General features: G+C 43.5%; 1 protein-coding gene across 1 annotated transcript in view; it reads left to right on the top strand.

Moving 5' to 3' along the window:
- ANO3 (anoctamin 3) overlaps positions 1-22,780 on the top strand; it is a 475,402-nt gene that overhangs the window by 251,670 nt on the left and 200,952 nt on the right. The window contains exons 6-7 of the mRNA XM_089654966.1: positions 8,640-8,740; positions 16,363-16,407. Of these exons, the coding sequence (XP_089511092.1) occupies positions 8,640-8,740; positions 16,363-16,407 (146 nt within the window). The remainder of the gene's footprint in view (positions 1-8,639; positions 8,741-16,362; positions 16,408-22,780) is intronic.

Raw genomic sequence — 22,780 nt, 5'->3', positions numbered from 1 at the left:
GGAGATTTCCTCTTACTGCTGCATCTCTGGAAGGAAGGAAATGTTCAAAAATGGCACACAAGTAACAAAAAAAGTAAAAAGGTAGGGGTTTTAATCCTTCCGTACTATACTCAAAAAACAAGTGTTTTGTTATATCCCTTGATCCTGCCAAAAATTCAGTGAGCTTTAACCTCCTGCATTAAACTGAACTTCTGTTGTAATCAAATTCCAAAAAGTCTTATCAACCCTGCCCAGGTTACCCCTGTGAACTACAGAACGCCTGCCCAATAAAGGGTGAAAAAAATGTTGCTGATATCTTCTGATGCATAAATCAAATCCCATCATGACCTGAATGTAATTCAGATTTTCTAAGTGATCATTTTTAATAGATTGATTAAATGAAAAATCAATAATCATAATTTTAATCAATATTTTGATCTATCATTTGATCACAAAAATGTGGAACAATACCATGTGTTGCATTTGTCAGTATTTTAACTGGTGACAGATCACTTGTTTGCAATCACTCCTATCTAAATTGATTGCATATGGCCACCTTAAACTATCCATATCATTATACAGTGACTAGAAAGATTCACATAAACAGCCCTCTGTCATAATAAATTATCCTAAAGAAAGGAATTTATCATAAAAAAAATATTCAATCAAAAATAATTAAAAAGAAAATACTAAAGAAACTTCCACCAAAATAAAAAAATGTGAAAAAGTTCAGTTAATTTCAGGAATGTGATATCTCTTTAAGGTAGCATTGATCCACCATCATTGCGATCCTGCAGTGATTATCACCCCATTGAATTCAACACTCACCAGAAGCTGGTGAATAACCAGCAGTGTAAACTCAGTAGAAAACCAGTCGCCTTAATGCTGAATGGTTGTGAAACAATTGGATAATCGGATAAACAATCGGATAAACAATTGGATAGTCAGCCAGCAACCCAAAACAACCTCCAATCATTGTATTAATTGCTCATGCTCCGATCTCCTCGTCATCCCAATTAGATGATATCAATCCATATATGGGCAAGATAAAACATCCACATAGTGTGATACCGTAGACACATATTGCCTTATACAACCCCCCCTTTTTTAAAATGCTCTCACATTGAGTAAAAAAGTAATGCACATTGTAAGCAAGCACTTCCAATAAAATGGACGCCGCTAATACGGCTGGTGACAGTCTCACCACGCACTGGTTCCTATGGATTCCCAGCAAAAGCGGTCACATGATCACACCACGTGTGCTGACGTCACAGATGGTCACGCCCTGACGCGTTTCGTCATTCCGACTTCCATATCATTTGTACTTAGAGACTAAGGCTAGCCATACATTATGCAGTCGTCTTGTCTTCAAACACATGTGGAAGGAAAGAAAATTGCTTGATTGCCCCATCAACACAGTCAATGTTGATGGAAAAATCCTTCCCACAGCACTATTGTGTTCTGCCGACGGTGAGCCCGAGGAGCCTTCTCCACTGGCAGAATACAATGATCACTGCTGGCAAAAAACCCCCCAAAAAAACAGGACGGTTGTACTGAAATTGATTGATACTGTCAGGAATGGACTAGCCAGCAATGGTGGGACTCACCTGCCTTTTGATCTGCAGTACCAGGGCTGGCCAGCGGATGCTCCCAGCAATCAGAGACTCAACTTTGCAGCCAGCTAACACCTGGAACTGATTATGCTGGGGTATTTAAGGGATGGCCAGACTTGCAGACTCTGCCTTGGTGTTGTGTTTCTCTTGGGCCCTGTATCCTGTTCCTGCTCTCTGTTCCTGTCTGATTCTCTGCTACCTGTTCTGATCCCTGGCTTGTCTGACCATCCCTCTGCCTGACCCTCTGTACTACGCTGCCTGCTACCTGTTCTGATCCCTGGCTTGTGACCCTGACCATCCCTCTGCCTGACCCTCTGTACTACGCTGCTAGCTACCTGCTGAACCTGGCCTGTGACCCCGACCAATCTTCGCTTGCTCCCCCTGTACCTACCTGCCCAATTGATATTGACCCGGCCTGCCTGACGACGCTTGCTTGTATGTACTGTTATCTGTGGGTGGTTGGTTTGGTTTGTTTGCACTGTATTATGTTTAGTATTGCACTGCGTTTATGTTTGTATTGTTAGTGTTAATAAACTATATTGTTTATCACATATCTGAAGTCTGCGTTTCCCTGCGTCAGTCACACACCTCTGGTCACACCTGGGAGCCCTGACAGATACATTGACTTCAGTACAACCAGCCTGCCCATAGATGGATCAAAATATGGCTGATTCCTGATGAGACCTGCCAAATTTTAGTCTATCTTTGGCCAGCTTTAGAGAAGCAGCCTCTATGGTTCTCCAGATTGCCACCTGTCAATGCCTGCCACCCCTGAGCCCTTCTCCACTTGTCTATTCTGTTCTTAGCATTCAAGTACAAGGTTGCACGATGCTGTACCATATTCAGATTTCAGTTACAGAAGTTCAGTCTTGTATAATCAATGTGCAGTACACAAATGCTCCATTAAGGTGGTTAAAGCTATGACAAAATTTTCTGCTGTCACAGCCCTCTTGTCACCTGATTAGATGATGACTCCATTAGTTTGAGTAGTTGTTTAGTAATAGGTGTTCTCATAGCAGATAATGGATATCTGTGACAGGGATCAGCATCCCTCCAATGCACTTTACAGAAAACCGCAACAAGACAGTTGATGAACTTAAGTGGAACATTAGATGACTTATGTATACTTCAAATTCTATTAAGGAAGTTAAATATCTCCGTAGGATACTCCTCGCTCAGGGACATCACCCTGTGGCATAATAAAGGCTTGAATACACAAGTGCGGTATGCACAAAGTATCTGGAATTCTTTTTAATACTTCCAGCTCGGATCCCCTTGTCTACTAGGCTGGGGTATGCTTAGGGAAGCCATTCGAAGGAATTATAGTTTTTGTACCTACAGTCAATGCTTTCCTATGCCTTTTTTTGTTATCTTTATGTTTTTAAAATCATTCAGCTCAATACACATTTTTGATCACTGTATCTAAGTGGGGGTGCTCAAGGGGCACGCTCCCTAGGGTAACGCTCACTAGTGTCCTCTTTGTTAGCCTGCATGTACAAAAGCTAGTCACGCAAGAGGGCTTCTAACTATTTCCTCAGGCAGAATGATAACCGCAAACAATTGTTTTGTAACGTAATCCTTTGCTGGGAGCCAACAAACCAATTTACATGATCATTTCTGATACAGTCCAAGAACTGTATCTATTACTCTGGAGCAGTAGAATAAATACTTTCATAAGAAACTTCCTGTCTTCTAAGGGTGTCAGAGCCTGCCCCCAATGTTTTATGGATCTGGCCAATGAGCAACATGAATAGCAGCTGCATTCTTAGATTATGCCAATTTTATTAATATTTATTTATTAAGTAGTATTTATACAACGCTGTCAATTTACACAGCATTTTATATACTATACATTCACATCCGCTCTCAACGATCTTACAATCTAAGATCAACTATCTCACATACATACTGTATATACACATACTATGAACAGTTTAGGATGAAGTCAGTTAACCTACCAGTATGTCTTTGGAGTATTGGATGAAAAACACACTAGCACAGGAAATTTATGCAAACTCCATGCAGATGGTGTCCTGGCTGGGATTTGAGCTGAGATCCCAAGTGTTAACCGATAATCCATTGTGATAATTACCTTCTCCATAAATCTTACTTTTACAGCTTAGCCCTTGGGTATCTGTAGTCTGTAGATCAGCTGTTCCCATTCCTTTTAACATGGAGGAACCCTTGAAAAAACTTCCAGTCTCAGAGAACCACTGCTAATAATTACTATGTTTACAGCTCATGGTACATAACCATGAAGGTCAATGGGAAGAATGCTCCTTAAATTTGTGGACATTGGGAAAGATTGCCCTTACAGGCCTAAAAAGATCTTTGTTGTTGGTGGATACTTATCTGAGAATCAGAAATTGCTCATTGCTCAGGGAACACCTAGCAACCTCTGGAGGAACCCTAGTTGAGATAGCCTGCTGTAGAATAAAGCTCTCAGGCACAGTTCCCCGTGCTGTGAGATCATTAGTTCAGGTTGAATCTGTGAGCTATCAGAAAGCATTTATGCATGCTCTTAGTTCTGTGACCACGTAGTCACTGACAGCTACAAGTCTCAAAATAAGGATTGGTAGTGATGAGCTCAGGTGTAATTGGATCTTAGTCCCAGCTTACTTGAGGAATCCCGCCAGGATGCTATCAACTTTAATGGGCCAATCATTTGTGGCCAGGACATTCCCCACTCTACAACTGTGGATGTATGTATGTCTTGGGTCCCAATCCCAATCCTTCTACCTGAAGGTAGAAGGTTTTTACCACTGTTCAAGCAGTGCTGCTGGCCACAGTGTCGGCTATCACTGTATATACCTCCTTCCAGCTTCTTCCATCTTCTCCCCCACAAACACTGTTGAGGCACCAGATTGATGAATCAAAATGTGAGTGCTCTGGTTTTTCTACTTAGTAGTTTTAGTTATTTAAATCTAATAAAGCATTTTTTTTAACTTTATGGCATCTCAGGAGACTGACAACTAGTTTTTTTTGCACAGTTGGTGAGATAAAATATCATTCATACAGGGTGTGCATTGTTTCCAATAAGTGAACTTGGATCATGAGGAGTATTAAAATACAATAATTGTGTAGCATTGCAAACAGGGGTGGACTGACAACTCATGGGCCCCCCGGGCAATAGGGGATCATGGGGCCCCTGTGTCCTTGCCCAAACTCAAAAAAGCCTATGAAAAAGGTACCAGGGGCATCTCATGGGGCCCCCTACTGACCCCGGGATCTCGGGCAGTGCCCGAGTTACCATATGGTCAGTCCACCCCTGCTCAGGAGTACACCCCACTTATACTAGTTTCTAGACTTTGGGACATACAGTATCTCCTACATTTACCTTGTGCAGGTAGAAGGGAGCTGCATTTCCTTAGATGTAGATCCAAATATCTTTTTTAAGGAATGAAAGAAAGTACCTCAAAACAAAACTCTGGTAGTGCAGATTGTGTTTTCTTGTAAGTCTCCCATCCCAGAGGCGCACGTATACAATGCATATGTACATATGCAGCTGCGGAGCATGGCATGCCTCAGCCTGTTACTATTAGCCCAGTACAATGATAGCTTCCTGGTGGGCTTCCTCAGATGGTTTTGAAAAAAGATCCAAATATAACTGAGCTCATCCCTAATGATTGGGAACCAATCTGTATGATTTTAGATCATGTGATAATTGTCTGTTAACATGCACACAGTGTTTCTGCAAGCACTACGTTCCTTCTTAGGTCCACACTCTCTCCTTGATCTTCTCAACTCCTGGACATCCAGCAGGTCTAGATAAGTAAGGGTGTACTGATTATAATTGTGGTACAAGGAAACAAATGTGTGCAGAGGCATCAATGTGTGGTGGAGATCAATATGCTGTGTTTTTTGTTGGTCGTAACCTGTCTCATTTGTTTTGCATTCTAAAGAAAAACTCCAAAGTTATATTATGAAGTAAGAGGCTGGTGTTGTACATTGAGGTGAATGTAAAGTGTCTCCAGGCCATGTTCTAGCTCAAAACTCTTGGAGACCTTATGTAGCACTGCCCCCGTAGGAGCCACTAAACAGATGCCAGGATCCCTTTTCCCAGAAGTTTCCTCGCAGCCAAGCACACAATTGTGGTCACTCTTCAAACTCATTAACCAATCTAGGAGTATGCTTTTCTTGATGCTTTAATAAGAACTTGGATAGGTAGTGGGTAATGATAAGGTACTCCAGTAACAATTTGAGGACACAGAACTTTCTCTTCAGAACTATGAGCCAAGTCCTTGCACAAGCTATTGATGGACTGAGCTTCAGAGTAACATTATGAGGAGATTAATCTTCCACCTTGGACATCCATTTCAAATCCTTTCACTAAGAATTAGAGCTCTTCAGGACACAAGACACAATGTCCTCTTCAAAACCCGTCCAGCACAATAGAGATGGCCGCAGCACACGGTCTCTAGGATCTCTGACACCAGTCTGTACTCACTAATGTCCTTGGAAAATTGGTTGTCTCCTTCCAGCATCCTGCAGACACTTTCACTCTGTAGTACCAGACTAGATTCTCAGACGACCATTCAGTCAGCGTCAGCAACTCTCAGCAAAGTAGGTCTCCAGCTAGCTCCACTGAGACAATTGGCAGAATGGCCTCAGGGGCTAACAGCCCCCTAGGGTGTGATCTCCTCCTCAGGGAAAAAGACCAGGCTGCTCTCACTCTCAGAGTATTTATACAGATTTCTAGTCACCATCTGGGCACATCTTTCCAGGGATTGGCCAGGGCTGCATAAATATTCAGCTGCTGATTAGACTTTTCTTGCCCACTAACTTCCAGAACATTTCAGGAGAACCAGGGGAAAGCAGTCAGTCCTGCAGTCCCAGAAACAAAGAACAGGCCAGAGCAATCAAACACAGTCACACTGGTTACAGTGAGCCAGAACTAAATGTTTCTGATCCTAGCACCTACTGTATCATGGAAGGTGCTACATTTACATTAACAGATCCCTCACCTAGGCACTGCCTATTTTTGAAGTGGAATCCAAGGTCCATGCAATGTTCACTTTTTCACTTTTTAAATATTGCCCCCCCCCAATAAAATGCTGACTAAAGCCCCTTTCACAGGGACATTTTTTTGGACATGATTAACGAGAAAAAAATTGGACAGCAATCTATCTCTATGGGTGGCTGCATGTAACCAGTGGTGTGTCTATTAACGTCCAGGTTTGTTCAGGTTTGTCAGACCAAACCTAATTCGTTTGTATCAAGGTCCACACTTACTGACCAGTCCAGATGTGGGCAGATATAGGCAGATGCAGATCCACTTAGATCGGATTACATGGGTCGGTTTTTCCTCCTTCACAAGATGGAAGAAAAAAAAAGATGGACACAGATGTTTCCATTCTGATCCAACTTAGCTGGATTTCAGTCTGGGATCCCATGCTGTGAAGAACGAAGGATGCCTACTTGAAAGGGGCCCAGAAGTGTGAAGAAGACACCTGTAACAGGAAAAAAGTTAGATTTTTCAACAGAAAAAGGTGACTGTTCTGTCCTCACTACACTTTTCCTGTGTGTAACTCAACGTGCAGCTAAACCCTCCTATTCTGCAATAAGCCTGACTGAATGTAATCTTGAAGCTTTATTAACAAAACAGGGTGGGTGAAACTATTGAAAAAATAGATGAGAAATACATACAATCAATATATGAAATATACAAAAAACACAGTAAAGTATCTAGACTACAAATGGCAATAAGTCTATGCTCACCAGTGATGCTGCCTTTAGGGTATGCAAGTTTTAGTTCACAACATTTTCCATTGACAGTTCCAGTGACTGGTTACTTCTCTCTCAGTTTCTAAGATCGAATCTGATCTCCCAGGATGCATCTGTTTTACTTTTCTCAGAATGATGAGAATTTTTATTACCTCTTAGCTCTAAACACTCTTTAGTTTCTGTAGAATAGTATATTTGTTACTGGTTCCATCTATTGGCCGGATTTAATATTGTAGGCAGGACAACTTAAGAAATATCCCTGCTGTAGGCAGAACAGGGATCCTGTAGTTAAGAACATCATATCGCTAAACAGGTACCTTATCTTGCAAGAGAATTCTCAAACCACAGACTGGAGAATCACAGTGGTGATGTCTTCTTATCTGCACTGTATGAATAAATTTGGTGTTATACTATAAAGCCCAATTCCACTCAAACATCTTGCTAGCTAATAGTTGGAAAGGGATACAACTTCCACGTTTTATTGCAGTCTTTGGCTCCCTTAAAGAGATTTTTCTTCATTTTCTGTTCTGTCACCAGGACAGAGAGGGATGTGTCTTTTACTAGTGGTAACACAGAAAGATATAAACACATTTCTCTTAAGTAGATTTTGGAAGTGTCAGGTTTCTATTTTTTTGTGCTTTCCTGTTGAGGAAGTTTGTCTATGGTCATTAGGATGGGAAATGAGGTTAAACATTCCCAAGGGAGACATAGGTGGTAATAAAAACCTGACAAAAGTTCTAATCTTTCCTTACTGTATCCAGAACTACAAAAATAGTTCAACTACATATTTAAAGCTAAACTCCAGGCAGATATAATAGACGCAAATTATTGCATCTCCGCAGTCATTAATATGTCATTTTTTAAATGCAAGCGGTGTTAATACCTGAATTTGACCTGGTATTGGCCTCTTGCAGTCCCTGTGTAGCAGGGCTGCAGTGTGAGAGGAAGAAGCAGCACAATGAACCAATCAGTTTGTGTGTTCACAAGAAGCATGCTGATAGGAGGAGAAAGCAGAAAAGCAGAGTGACATAGATAAGAACTTGTCACTGTACTGCTTCTCCTTTCACTGTCCAGTCACTGGCAGGGGCCGAGTCCAGGACAACCTGGTCTCAGAGGAAGTGTGCTGAATGATGTTTGCCATCAGACTTAGGGCATCTAGTGGCGGAAAATAAGTACTACATTGAAGGATTAAAGGTGACTACTGCAGAAAAAGCTGTTTTTTTTTATTTTATCATTTAACATATTGTACATTTCTATTTTATTTCTGGCTCATGTTCTGCGTGAATATTTTCTTCAAATGATTTTTATTTTTGCCTATTTTAGAATGCAGTTACCGACAATGACATCATGTTTGTCAAAATCCACTGTCCCTGGGATACACTGTGCAAATACGCCGAGAGGATGAACATCAGAATGCCTTTTAGGTATATGTCTTTGGGTTCCTTTTTGATCCATTTTCCGTATCTGTTACTTTGTGTGGATTGTAATGGTTCATAGAAACATGTTAATCACGACAAGCTGGGAAATCTCTGGGTATGATAACAAGCTCTTCTGATGGTCAGTGGTGCTAATTATCATTGCCTCTGGAATCCCACGTGGCATAAGCACTTTTCAAATCTAGCACATCGCTTACAAGGGTTATGGCGGTCCTTGAGAACAGCTATTTTAATCTTCCACCTTTGCTATGTCTTTCCTTATATAGGATAAAATAAGAGATGCCTTCTATGAAGTATGGCCAGGTTTTAGGCTAGGTTCACATTTGTGCCATATTGGAAAATCTTGTGCATTCCTGCAATATAGAGAAACGTGCATCTCTTTTGCAGATAATTCTTAATGGCACCCCAACGCATCTTGGTACTGGGCATGGGAAATTGCGCTCCAAAAGGCATGGTAATAAAATGCCATGTGTTTTGGCGTGGCGCAATTTTTAAAAACACTTCTGTTGTATGATTTTCATGCATAGGGCAGCCCATTGGAATGAATAGGCAATGCTTGTGCACCGCCGCTCCTGCATAGGTGTGAATGGAGCCTTAGCCCTCATTCACACGGGCCTTCTGCGTTTCATCGTACTCTGGTTTGCATGCATTTAGATGCGTTTAGAAGCATTCAGAGTATCTAATCTTCCCCTGAATGTGCAGAATTCTATTTTTTCTAAACACATCTAAACTGATTGCATCTAAACGCAAGCAAACAGTATGAATTTTAACATTTAAAATAATTGCACTGATTTATATGCATTTAGAAATGTCATTTAAATGCATATATAATCACATGGCCATGTGAATGAGGCCTTAGAGTGCTCACAATTATCATGAGTGACTGGGCGACTTAGGCCCCATTCACGCCTGAGCGTTTTGAAGCGTTTTGACGAAAAAATCAATTATTCTCTATGGTGGTGGTTCATATCTCCAAGCCGAAAAACAGATGAGGCTCCATTCACACTTTGCAATTCTGCCTGCAATTCCTAATCACGTGGCAATCACAGCACCACACCCAGTGTGATTGGGTGCCATTATTCTTCAGTGACACTCCATTTGGGCAGCACAGTGGCTAAATGGTTAACACTTCCCCCTGCCAGTACTAGGCTCATTGGTTCGAATCCCAGCCACGGCACCACCTGCCTGGAGTTTGTATGTTCTCCCTGTGCCTGTGTGGGTTTCCTCCCACACTCCAAAGACATGCTGGTAGATTAATTGGATCCTGTCTAAATTGGCCCTAGTATGTATGATTGTAAGTTAGGGACCTTAGATTGTACACCCCTTGAGGGTTAGGGACTGATGTGAATGTACAATATATATGTAAAGTGCTGCGTAAATTGACGGCGCTAAATAAGTACCTGAAAAATAAAATACACAATGCAATTTTTCCGCATGCGGCAATTGTGGCAAACAGCACCTTTAAAAGTCATGCTGAGCTTGATTCCCGAAAAGGAGCAGGAGCTTCTTTTCGGGCGACAGACGCACATAGGGAAGCCCATTCAAGTGAACGCGTTTTCCCTATGTAACATTCAGAATAGCATAAAAATCGCGCTGTCAAAATCGCGTAGAGGGAACGCTCATTTCTTCTACGCAATAATGTGGATGGAGCCTGAAGTTCATAAAAGTATTAGAGCTACTTCTGAAGATTCTGGCAGAAGCACATAACAACAAAATAGGTAACAGATTTTAATTTTTTTTCTATCTTGGCTAATACAAAAATGCCAAAGCTCTTAAACGCTTGGAAAACGCTGTACAAAAACGCTCAAACCGCACATACAAACATGCAACAAAATGCCCCAAAAATGCACAGAAACACAATGTTCAGATGTGAATGCACATTTACACATGCGACTTGTATTACAAGAGCACAATTATGCGATTTTGGCTCCATAAACGTTTAAGTGGGAGCACTTGAAACGTACGTAAACAGGCATTTTGTAAGCGTTTTTTAGGTGTTCTCATTAAAGGGTTAAAATGTGCTTTTCTGCCCCAGAAGAAGCTTATGTACTTTTCTGAGCTTCACAGGAGGAGGGACACAATGATTAGGTGTTAACGGGTCCATTGAGAATAACTGGATTCTTCATCTTGAGTGTTGTCACGCTTTGGGAATTGCATGGCGAAATGGTCAGGTGTGAATAGGGGCTAAGTATTAATTAGTGATGGGCCGAATACGCGATCAAACATTCGAACCTAACGAACGTTCAACCGCGAACTTCAAACTTAATGCAAGTCTATGGGACTTGAACTTGTAAATTCAAAAGTACCCATTTTGAAGGCTTATATGCACGTTATTGGCCATAAAAGGGGTATGGGGACTTGGGAACTGCCATGACATGAATCAGTGAAACAAAAAATGTAAAAGGTAGTTTTTAAAGGGGCACTCATTTTTCATTGCTTAACCACTTCAAGTCCGGACACTTTCACCCCCTTCCAGTCCAGGCCAATTTTCAGCTTTCAGTGCTATCACACTTTGAATGACAATTGCGCGGTCATGCAACACTGTACCCATATGAATTTTTTAGAATTTTTTTTCAGACAGATAAAAATTTATTTTGGTGGTATTTATTCACCACTGGGATTTTTATTTTTTTTTGCTGTATAAATGAAAAGGTAAAAAAAGTTGAAAAAAAGTGTTCTTTTTATAAAATTTTTCAAATAAATAATCTTTCTTCTTAAATCTTGGCCAAAATGTATTCAGTTATCTTTTTAGTAAAGAAAAATAACCCAAATTAGTTTATAACCATAAATTATAATTTTTTTACATTTTTTTTTACATTTTTATTTTTTGTATTATTATTTTTTATGTTTTTTTTTTTAACATACTGTCACCCTAGCAGTACAGTGTCACCATAGTGACACTGTACTACTTGTGGGGGGTGATGAAGATTTTGTTTTTTACACGGATTGCTTTTATACCCATAAAGGCTGTAAAAGCAATCATTTCTCGTTCTCTCTGGCTGCATTCTTGCAGCCATTGAGAAATACTGTGAGAGATGTGATTGTACACAGCGGGAGTTTGTCAGCAGGTCATGGTCATTGATTCATGGCTGGGTACTGCTGATCAACTGTGTCCAATCACGGCCCAGAGCCTTGTGTTGACATTCAACACAGGGCTGTGTACAGGGGAAAGGATCTCTCTGTTTCTTCTCTCTTCAAAGCAGGGAGAAGAAACAAAGAGATATTTATTAAAAAGGAGCACACATTACACAAATTACCACATTTAACCCCTTGATTGCCCGAGATGTTATCTCCTTCCCAGCCAGCATATAGAATTATCACTGATCACTAGTGCTACTGGTGACATCAGTGGCAATTAGTCAGTTCCCACGTCAGCTATTGACAGATTGCCTTCTGCACTATCACAGTCCCACTATAAGTTGCTGATTACCGCCATTAGTAGTATATATATATATATATATATATAAAAATTAGTAGTGTATATATATATATATATATATATATATAAAAATTCCAGTATATATGCAGCATAGCTTGTAGACGCTATAACTTTCATGCAAATCTATCATTATACACTTATTGGGATTTTTTTTTTATTACCGATGACATGTAGCAGATAACATTTTGTCCTAAATTTATGAAGAAATTTGAATTTTAAAAAATTGAGATGTTTTATAGCAAAAAGTAAAAAATATTAGTTTTTTTTTCCAAATGTTTGGTGTTTTTTTGTTTATATTCTAAAAGTTAAAATAACCCAGTGGTGATCATATACCACCAAAAGAAAGCTCTATCTGTGAAAACAATGTTATCAATTTTGTATGGGTACAAAGTTGTATGATCGCACAATTACCAGTAAAAAGTAGCACAATGACAGCAAGCAGCAAAAATGGCCTGGTCACAAAGGAGGGTAAAACCTTCCGGAGCTGAAGTGGTTAATGAAAGGACAAGGCTTTTAAATATTATCTGTTATGTTCAAAATGCAAAAAGGTTTAGGTAAAAACTCTATAATAATAAACATCACTTCATGCAATAAGTACAGATGACAGCATAATAAGGGTGCTTGCTGCATTGAACTAGACAAAAGAAAAAAAGTATTGTCTGTATCAGCCAATCACATGACAGCTCTACAGGCTAGGTCAGTGGCGCTCATCCTGCGGATCCACCAGCATCAGTACAACATTTTTTTTGGATATGTAAATACATTTGCTGTTGGTACCCCACAAATTGTCTCTAAGGGCTCATTTATTCATGTGTCAACCCTTACAGCCCCTCTGAAAAGCGATCCGCAGTTTTATGCAACCACGTGGATTGTACTCAGTTGTATGTTGGTTGTAGAGCGGCCCCATACACTTAAATAGGTCATGCTTGGCAGCGATTCCGCTCTCGGAATGCAATCTGTTGTTTAATATTTGCCACTGCTGTGAAGCAAAGCATTGCCGCCGCAGTATGCGTTCAGCCCTGCCCTTTGGTTATATAGGCGGTCAGCGGGTGTTAAAACCACTACCTGGCTGCCCATGTGAACAAGCCCTTACAAGAACTCTGCTGAATGAATATAGTTTCTTAATAAATTATTTAAAAAAGCCGGAATGCCAAAATAAAAATCCAGATAAAAAGTTTACAGAAGATCCATATCAGAAAAAAGAGAATATTTATTTATTTATTCCAGGCACTTCTATAGTGCTGTCAATTTATGTAGTTCTTTACATATATATTGTACATTCACATCAGTCCCTAACCCTCAAGGAGTGTACAATCTAAGGTCTCAACTTACATTCATACATACTAGGGCCAATTTAGACAGGAGACAATCAACCTATCAGCATGTCTTTGGAGTGTAGGAGGAAACCAGAGTACCCGAAGGAAACCGACGCAGGCACAGGGAGAACATGCAAACTCCAGACAGGTGGTGCTGTGGTTGGGATTCGAACTGACGACCCTAGTGCTGCTAGGCGGCGCTCTTTATGTGATAGTAGAGATGCCCTCTTTGTCACCTTTCTGAAAAGGGCAGGCACATCCTTGAAACGCCAATATTCTTGTTTTTCTGATATGGCTTCAGTAAACTTTTTATTAGGATTTTCCTTCTGGCTTGGTTTTTTTTTTTCACACAGTACTACCATTTTACCCTGGACCAACCTTAGGGGGGAAAGCAAGTCTGCCCTGTATGGTTTGAACTGATAATGACTAGCTCTGACACTTTCTTCTCCCCCAAATGTTGAACTTATAATTCAAATGTGCATAATACTCAGTAGAGAGTGAAAAAAACTATGTTCCAGCGCCCCCTGCTGGGTGATTATGTATACAGCATCTTAAAGAGCCTAAGTCCCTGATCACTTCGGATGCGAATTGGCATGCAATTTGCATGCCATGCAACTTGCCAAGTCACACCCTATTGTCCACAATTAGAGCGGCCATATCAGTGCGGTTTCGCCATGGTTGGAGCCGCACCAATTTCCTAACTGGTACATGCCCTACTTTTGGTGCGATTTTCATAGACATCTGTGTCAGATGACTTGCAAATCGCACCTGAAATCGGCATGTCACCCAACTTTGAAATCACACGACTTCACTGTAAGTCGCACGATTTCAAAGTCAAGTTTTATGTGACCAGGGTGTAAAGTAGAACAAAATCTTTTTTTTTTTCATTTTGGATAAAGCAAGGGAAGGTTATAACCCCTGTCAGATTTTTTTTTCACTATCTATGTCCTATTGAAGAGATTGCCCTTCACTTCCCCAAGCCAAATAGGAAGTGAGAGGAAATCCCTGTAAATTAGGGGCATTCCTTGGGGCTCGCCAGGTCACCAGAACTAGTGATTTCTCCTCCATTACTTTTCTGAGGACAACCCCAAATTTTGTATTTTCTTTTACTTTCACTTTCGATGATAACGGTAAGCAGGACAAATAGAGAGGGTGCTCCTTAATAGGAGCACAGACGGCAATAAAAACCTTGCAGGGGTTCTAATCCATTTAAAAAAAAAGTTTTGCTTTTAGTAATACTTTAATGTGTAGGAAAGTGTAGGAAAGTGCAGGTTATCCCAGCTTCATTGGAATTTATAGCTGAGGCTTCTCTAGATCTTTTCATCAGCTATACCAGTTTTTAGTGTTTATACAGTTGTCTACTCTCATTGCCTCTTTACAGATGTTTGCCTTTTTGTACATTCATACCATATTGTTTGCTTTGTAAAAAGTTTGATCATTCATTTTAAAAACCTTGTTACATGAATGTGATTGTGTAGAAATGTACATGATGGGACCCCATTAAGGGCCCCTCTTCTGTCTCTCTACTCTCCCAAGGCAATTCTTCTAGTTACACAGAATACCCAGTGAATTAACAGTAATCATATAGATGCTCCCAAAATATATATACTGTACCTTCAGTGGAGTTGATTTACTAAAGGCAAATAGACTGTGCACTTTGCGTTTGCTCCAGGCCTTAGTAAATGAGGTGAAGCTTCATTTTACAAAGAATACCCAATCACATGCAAGGAAAAGAAAAAAAACAGCACGTTTGCTTGCACATGATTGGATGAAGGAAGTCAGCATAACCTCCCCTCATTTACTAAGCTCTGAATCAAAATCCCTTGCAGTGCTCAACTGCACTTGCAAAGTGCACCGCCTATTTGCCATTAGTAAATCAACCCCAATGCACTCTGTATGCAAGGAACAATAAATGGGACTGGCTGTCCATTCTGATGTAGCCCAAAAAAGAGACATAGCAGAAAGAAAGATTAAACAGAGCTCACTGATTTTGACACAATAAGTAGTCCCTTTGCTTGTGTCTATGATTAAAGAGAACCTTTCCTAGGAGATATTTGATGGCTGCCATTGTTAATGCAATTTCCTGGCTACTAAGCTGGCCCTTTAGCTTCAATGTGCTTTACATCACTGAACTGGAACAAGGAGCCGTGAAGTTGGAAGACCTTATCTGAAGACTTATCCTGGTTAATGAGAGTAGCAAAGCAAGAGATCGGCAACCGAAATGACAGCCAGACAACCGGCATTTTCAAAATCAGAGATCAGTAAAGGCAGCCAGTGTGTTTTTCTAAAGCTGGCCATAGATGGATTGAAATTTGTCCGGGTTAGCAGCGCTGTTGGTATATTTTACTTCAATCGCCACTTGCACCCAATTGGTGGAGGAGTCCTGTTGTCAGAATACAATAGCTCAGCGTGGAGGATTCTCATATCCACATTGTGTGGATGGGGAAATCTGTTTTGCTGCTAGAAAAAAAAAACTGATCAATGTATGGCCAGCTTTAGGAAAGGTTTCTTTTAAAGAATGGAAATCAAGAAAAGGGCTCACAGTCATTTTACTTGCATTATGCTTTCCACGCCATTCTTCTTGGACAACTAGATGGCTTGAATAGTCAAGGTATTTTAGCTGATCCATCTAAGGTTTACAGGTCCAGCCTTACTCCTTGAACCTTTTACACTTTTGTCAATGAATACACAGATGGCAATCAATAATGACCTAGATTCTATTCTAAACTGTGTAGAAATAGTTGTTGAGATTGCAATATCCATACAGTCTTTGGCATACTATATTGTCAACCCAAGAGGAATCCATCTTGGTTTAAATAATGTGACACTTCAGCTGACTTGTGCTGTTCTTACAGGAAAAAATGTTATTACACTGACTGGAAGAGCAAAACCATGGGCAGGTTGGTGGGTGATACTGTTTTTTATTTCGCCAATTACCCATCCTGCAAATCAATCAAACCCTTCCATCAGCAGTTGTGAATTTATGCTGTGTAAGAGCTTTGCTTCATTTTTAGGGAGATACTGCACTGAAATGGTGACCATATGTTTGAGCATATGGGGAGGACGGTTTGGGACATTAAAACAAAAAACCTGCCATTCAAGTGTTGTTAAATGCTGTGGACATTTACATTTAGCAACTTTAGATGAGAACTCTTTATTTCCTAAAGGAAACTCCACAACTCTTTTGTCTCAAACTTTTTCTTTTTTTTATCCCTGCCCTAATAAAACCTGTACAAAGACCCTGCACTTTCTACCATACACTTGTTGTTGCTGGAGCCTATATCTTAGGTATGTTGGATGTAACTGCATTGATTGAAGAACTAATAAGTCACAGAAATATTTTTAGTGGCATATTTTTCACTCCATAAGACGCACCTGACCGTAAGACCAATGGACTGCAGACATAGTACAGGAAATGACCATAGTCTGCAGACACAGTACAGGGGATGACCAGAGACTGCGGACACAGTACAGGGGATGACCAGAGACTGCGGACACAGTACAGGGGATGACCAGAGACTGCAAACACAGTACAGGGGATGACCAGAGACTGCGGACACAGTACAGGGGATGACCAGAGACTGCGGACACAGTACAGGGGATGACCAGAGACTGCAAACACAGTACAGGGGATGACCAGAGACTGCGGACACAGTACAGGAGATGACCAGAGACTGCGGACACAGTACAGGAGATGACCAGAGACTGCGGACACAGTACAGGAGATGACCAGAGACTGCGGACACAGTACAGGAGATGACCAGAGACTGCGGACATAGTACAGGGGATGACCAGAGACTGCAAACACAGTACAGGAGATGACCAGAGACTGCAGACACAGTACAGGAGATGGCCAGAGACTGTGAACATACTACAGGAGATGACCAGAGACTGCGGACATAGTACAGGAGATGACCAGAGACTGCGGACACAGTACAGGGGATGACCAGAGACTGCGGACACAGTACAGGGGATGACCAGAGACTGCGAACACAGTACAGGAGATGACCAGAGACTGCGGACACAGTACAGAGGATGACCAGAGACTGCGGACACAGTACAGGGGATGACCAGAGACTGCGGACACAGTACAGGAGATGACCAGAGACTGCGGACACAGTACAGGAGATGACCAGAGACTGCGGACATAGTACAGGAGATGACCAGAGACTGCGGACATAGTACAGGAGATGACCAGAGACTGCGGACACAGTACAGGGGATGACCAGAGACTGCGGACATAGTACAGGAGATGACCAGAGACTGCAGACACAGTACAGGAGATGACCAGAGACTGGGGACACAGTACAGGAGATGACCAGAGACTGCGGACACAGTACAGGAAATAACCAGAGACTGCAGACACAGTACAGGAGATGACCAGAGACTGCAAACATTCTACAGGAGATAACCAGAGACTGCGGACACAGTACAGGAGGTGACCAGAGACTGCGGACACAGTACAGGAGATGACCAGAGACTGCGGACACAGTAAAGGAGATTATTATTATTATTATTATACAGTATTTATAAAGCGCCAATAGTTCGCTCAGCGCTGTACATTACAAAGGGGACAGAACATGTGACAGAACAATACCAATACAATGTGATACACGAGGGGTTCGAGGGCCCTGCTCTTTCGAGCTTACAATCTAGGAGGGAGGGGGTGGTGGCACAGGAGGAGATAGCTGTGGGGGATGGAGTGGTAGGAAGAGTGGAGGAGGTCGGCAAGTTAGCAGGGGGTGGGGTAGGCTTCCCTGAAGAGGTGGGTTTTCAGGGTGCGCCTAAAGGAGAGGAGAGTAGGTGATAATCTGATAAGTTGGGGCAGGGAGTTCCAGAGGATGGGTGACACCCTGGAGAAGTCCTGGAGGCGGGCATGGGAGGAGGAGACCAGGGAACTAGAGAGAAGGAGGTCTTGTGAGGAGCGGAGTGTGCGTGCTGGGCGGTACTTGGATATTAGGTCAGTGATGTAGTTCGGGGCAGTATGGTGGATGGCTTTGTACATCAGCGTTAGGATTTTGAATTTGATCCGTTGCACAATCGGAGCCAGTGGAGGGTTGGCAGAGGGGGGTGGCGGAGACCTTGGAAAGGTGAATGAGTCTGGCAGCCATATTCAGGATCGACTGAAGCGGGGATAGCCAGCGGCGAGACAGGCCAGTGAGGAGGGAGTTGCAGTAGTCGAGTCGTGATATGATGAGGGAGTGGATGAGCTGTTTAGTGGTTTCTGGGGTTAGGAACGTGCGGATTTTGGTGATGTTGCAGAGGTGGAGTCTGCGCGAGTTTGTTAAAGATTGGACTTGGGGCTGGAAAGATAGGTTGGAGTCCAGAATGACACCCAGTACTCTGGCCTGCAGGGCGGGTTTGATGGTAGCATTGTTGGATGTGACGGAGAAATCAATGGGGGGTGGTGTCCGGGTTGGGGGGAAGACAAGAAACTCGGTTTTGGAGAGGTTCAATTTAAGGAAGTGGAGCGACATCCAGTCTGATATGTCGCTCAGTAAGTGTGTGATTCGGGCTGAGACCAAGGGGGTGAGGTGGGGGGTTGAGAGATAGATTTGTGTGTCGTCGGCATAGAGGTGGTAGTTGAAGCCGTGAGAGTGTATGAGTTGGCCAAGGGAGGAGGTGTAGATGGAGAAGAGAAGGGGCCCGAGGACAGAGCCTTGAGGGACCCCAACAGAGAGGAGGAGTGAGGGGGAGGTGGTAGCATTATAGGTAACGCTGAAAGAGCGTTGTGACAGGTAGGATGAGAGCCAGGAGAGAGCAGAATCTCTGAGGCCGAGGGAGTGTAGTTTTTTGAGGAGGAGGGGGTGGTCGACTGTGTCGAAGGCCGCAGAGAGGTCAAGGAGTAGGAGCACTGAATAGTGGCCATTAGCTTTGGCGGTTAGCAGGTCGTTGGAGAGTTTGAGTAAGGCAGTTTCGGTGGAGTGTAGGGGACGGAAGCCGGACTGTAGGGGATCGAGGAGGTTGTTGTCGTTGAGGTGAGAGTATAGGCGGGTGTAGACTAGGCGCTCGAGGAGTTTAGATGTAAATGGGAGCAGGGAGATGGGTCTGAGGTTGTTCGGGTCATTGGGGTCCAGGGAGGGCTTTTTAAGTATGGGGGTGATGTGTGCATGTTTCAGAGGGGAGGGGAAAGTGCCTGAGGAGAGGGAGAGATTGAAGATGTGGGTGAGGGAGCGTAGGATGGAGGAGGAGGAAGGTCGTAGGAGTTGTGAGGGGATAGGGTCGAGGGGGCAGGTGGTGAAGTGGGCATCAGAGAGGATCTTGGAGACTTCCTCGATGGTAGTAAGGTCAAAGGTGCGGAGTGTGGGGGGAGCTTCAGTATGAGGAATGTAGGGTGGGGTGGAAGAGGAGGTCAGAGCAGTGGTGGGGCCGTGGGAGAGGGGTGATGAGGGGGTAGCTGAGTGAGGGTGAAGGGGGTTGGAGAGAGTTTGAGCAGCGACGAAGTCCCTGCGGGTTATGTCGAGGGGGAGGGGGGATAAGGGGGTAGCTGTGTGAGAGGGGACGGGTTGAGAGGGTGTGTGAGTTGCGGCAATGTCCTTGCGAATTGTGTCAATCTTGTTTTTGAAGTGATTGGCAATCTCAAGGGCAGTGAGTGAGGTGCTGGGTGGAGGTGGGGGTGGAGAGAGTAGAGAGTTGAAGGCAGAGAAGAGTCGGTGAGGATTGGAGGAGAGGGCCTTGATGAGGGTCAAGAAGTAGGCCTGTTTGGCAGCATGGAGGGAGGAGGTGTAGGTGCGGAAGGCAGATTTGTGGCGGGTGAAGGCTTGTTGGGATTTGGTTTTGCGTCATAGTCGCTCCAGGGCACGACTTTGTCGTTTGAGGGTTTTGGTGTGATCAGTCTGCCAGGGCTGGAGCGGTCGGGGTCTGATGTTGCGTGTGGTTAAAGGCGCTAATGAGTCAAGGGCTGTTGAGAGCGCATTGTTGTAGGCGGTCAAAGCCAAGTCGGGGCAGGACAGGGGGAGGATGCGGTCGTGGAGTTGATCAGCTGCAGAGTGGAGGGAGGCAGGGTTAAGGTTGCGGAGGTTACGGCTGGTAGTAGTGTGACATTTGGAGGGGTAGGCGTTGGAGGATGAGGAGATAGAGAAGGTAATCAGGTTGTGGTCAGAGAGAGGGAAGGGGCTGTTAGTGAGGTTGTGGGGAGCGCAGCGGTTGGAGAAGACAAGGTCCAGGATATTTCCGTCGGAGTGGGTGGTGGATTGTATGCACTGTGCAAGTGCAAAGGAGGAGGTTAGGTGGAGGAGACGGGCTGTATCTGGGTTGTCGAGGTTGACAGGGATGTTGAAATCCCCAAGGATGATGGTGGGTAGCTCAGAGGAGAGGAAGAAGGGTAGCCAGGAGGAGAAGTCATCCAGGAAGCGGGGTATGGATCCAGGAGGCCGGTATATCACAGCAATCTTCAGGGGGGTTGGGGAGAATAGTCGGACGCAGTGGGCCTCGAAGGAGGAGAAGGATAGGGAGGGGGGGTTTGGGAGGACTCGGAAGGTACTCTGCGTTGACAGGAGCAGACCAACCCCACCACCTTTACGACCGTTAGGCCTGGGTGAGTGGGTCCAGGTGAGACCTAGGAGGTTGAGGGAGCGGGAAACAAAGAGGTCGTGGATGGCGGTAAGCTTGTTGCACACCGATCGGAGGGAGGGTGTTGAGCGGGTGAGGGAGATGGAGGGCCAGGATTCGGGGAGATGTCCCCCGCGGCTAGGAGGAGGAGAAGGGTGTGAAAGGTGGCATGGGAGCGGGATGTGCAGGAGCGTGAGAAACTACTAGTGGAGGTGTTGGGGTCAGTGGGAGAGTGGAGTAATAGGAGGAGGTGGTGGGTACCATAGAGGGGTGAGGGAAGCAGTGAGGACACAATATACAATTGTTTGGGAGGGGCAGAAGGATATAGTGAATGGATTTTGGGAATGGAGGAGAGGAAAATGAGAAGGAGGAGTGGAAGAGGCATTTTGGGGAGGTGAAGAGAGCAATAGTAGGGAGATGATAGCAGTGAGGGGGAGATGTACAGGTTGTGGGGTGGAGCAGAGGGGTAAAGAAATGAGATTTGGGAACAGAGGATAGTAATATGATAAGGAGAAGAGGGGCGTATTATATAAAGGTACACAGAGTGGGTTTCAGGCATGTAAGAGGTTTCCCAGGGTGTTTGCTTGCAGTCTTCCAGCATGCAGGAGATGACCAGAGACTGCAGACACAGTACAGGAGATGACCAGAGACTGCGGGCACACTACAGGAGATGACCAGAGACTGCGGACATAGAACAGGAGATTATTATTATTATTATTATTATACAGTATTTATAAAGCGCCAATAGTTCACTCAGCGCTGTACATTACAAAGGGGGACAGAACATGTGACAGAACAATACCAATACAATGCAAAACATGAGGGGATCGAGGGCCCTGCTCTTTCGAGCTTACAATCTAGAAGACCAGAGACTGCGGACACAGTACAGGAGATGAAGTTTGGGGGTCTTTAGCTATTGACTCTGCAGACAGTTGGCAACTTCTGCACACTGTGCGCTTCAGCATGCACTGACCCCGCTCTGTCATTTAATGTGGCCTACCACTTCATGGCTGAGTTGCTGTTGTTCCCAGGTACTTCCACTTTCTTATAATACCACTAACAGTAGACTGTGGAATATTTAGTAGCAAGGAAATTCCACGGATGGACTTATTGCACAAGTGACAACCTATCCCGATACAACGCTAGAATTCACTGAGCTCCTGAGAGCGACCCATTCTTTCACAAATGTTTGTAGAAGCAGTCTACATGCCTAGGTGCTTGATTTTATACACCTCTGGCCATGGAGGTGCTTGGAACACCTGAATCCAATGATTTGGAGGGGTGTCCCAATACTTTTGGCAATATAGTGTATGTATATATCTGTGCAGTCGTATCCAACTCTCAGCGATTCTATGGGCCAGCTTCTCTGTGCACCATGTCCAGTACACTTGATAGCCTATTCTATAGAGTTTTCTTGGCAATGTTTTATGAGGTAAGTCACCAGGCCATTGCTCATCCCTCCCCAATTGCTTAGGCTTGGGACCAGCATGTGGAATTCAATAGCACATGTGCATAGCCAATCTGTACACACATACTAGGGCCAACTTAGACAGGAACCATTTAACCTACCAGCAAGTCTTTGGAGTGTGGGATGAAACTAGAGTACCTGGAGGAACCCCACTTGAACACAGGGAGAAGTAAGGGGAAAAGCAAGTATTCGGCCCCATTTACACCTGAACATTTTAGTCAATTGTCCTCTATGGTGGTGGCTTACATCTCCAC

The sequence above is a fragment of the Staurois parvus genome, unplaced genomic scaffold (assembly GCF_062004578.1).
Source record: "Staurois parvus isolate SC_StPar_1 unplaced genomic scaffold, SC_StPar_1.0 ptg000818l, whole genome shotgun sequence".
NCBI lineage: Eukaryota > Metazoa > Chordata > Amphibia > Anura > Ranidae > Staurois > Staurois parvus.
This window is presented reverse-complemented; position numbering and strand designations above follow the sequence as displayed.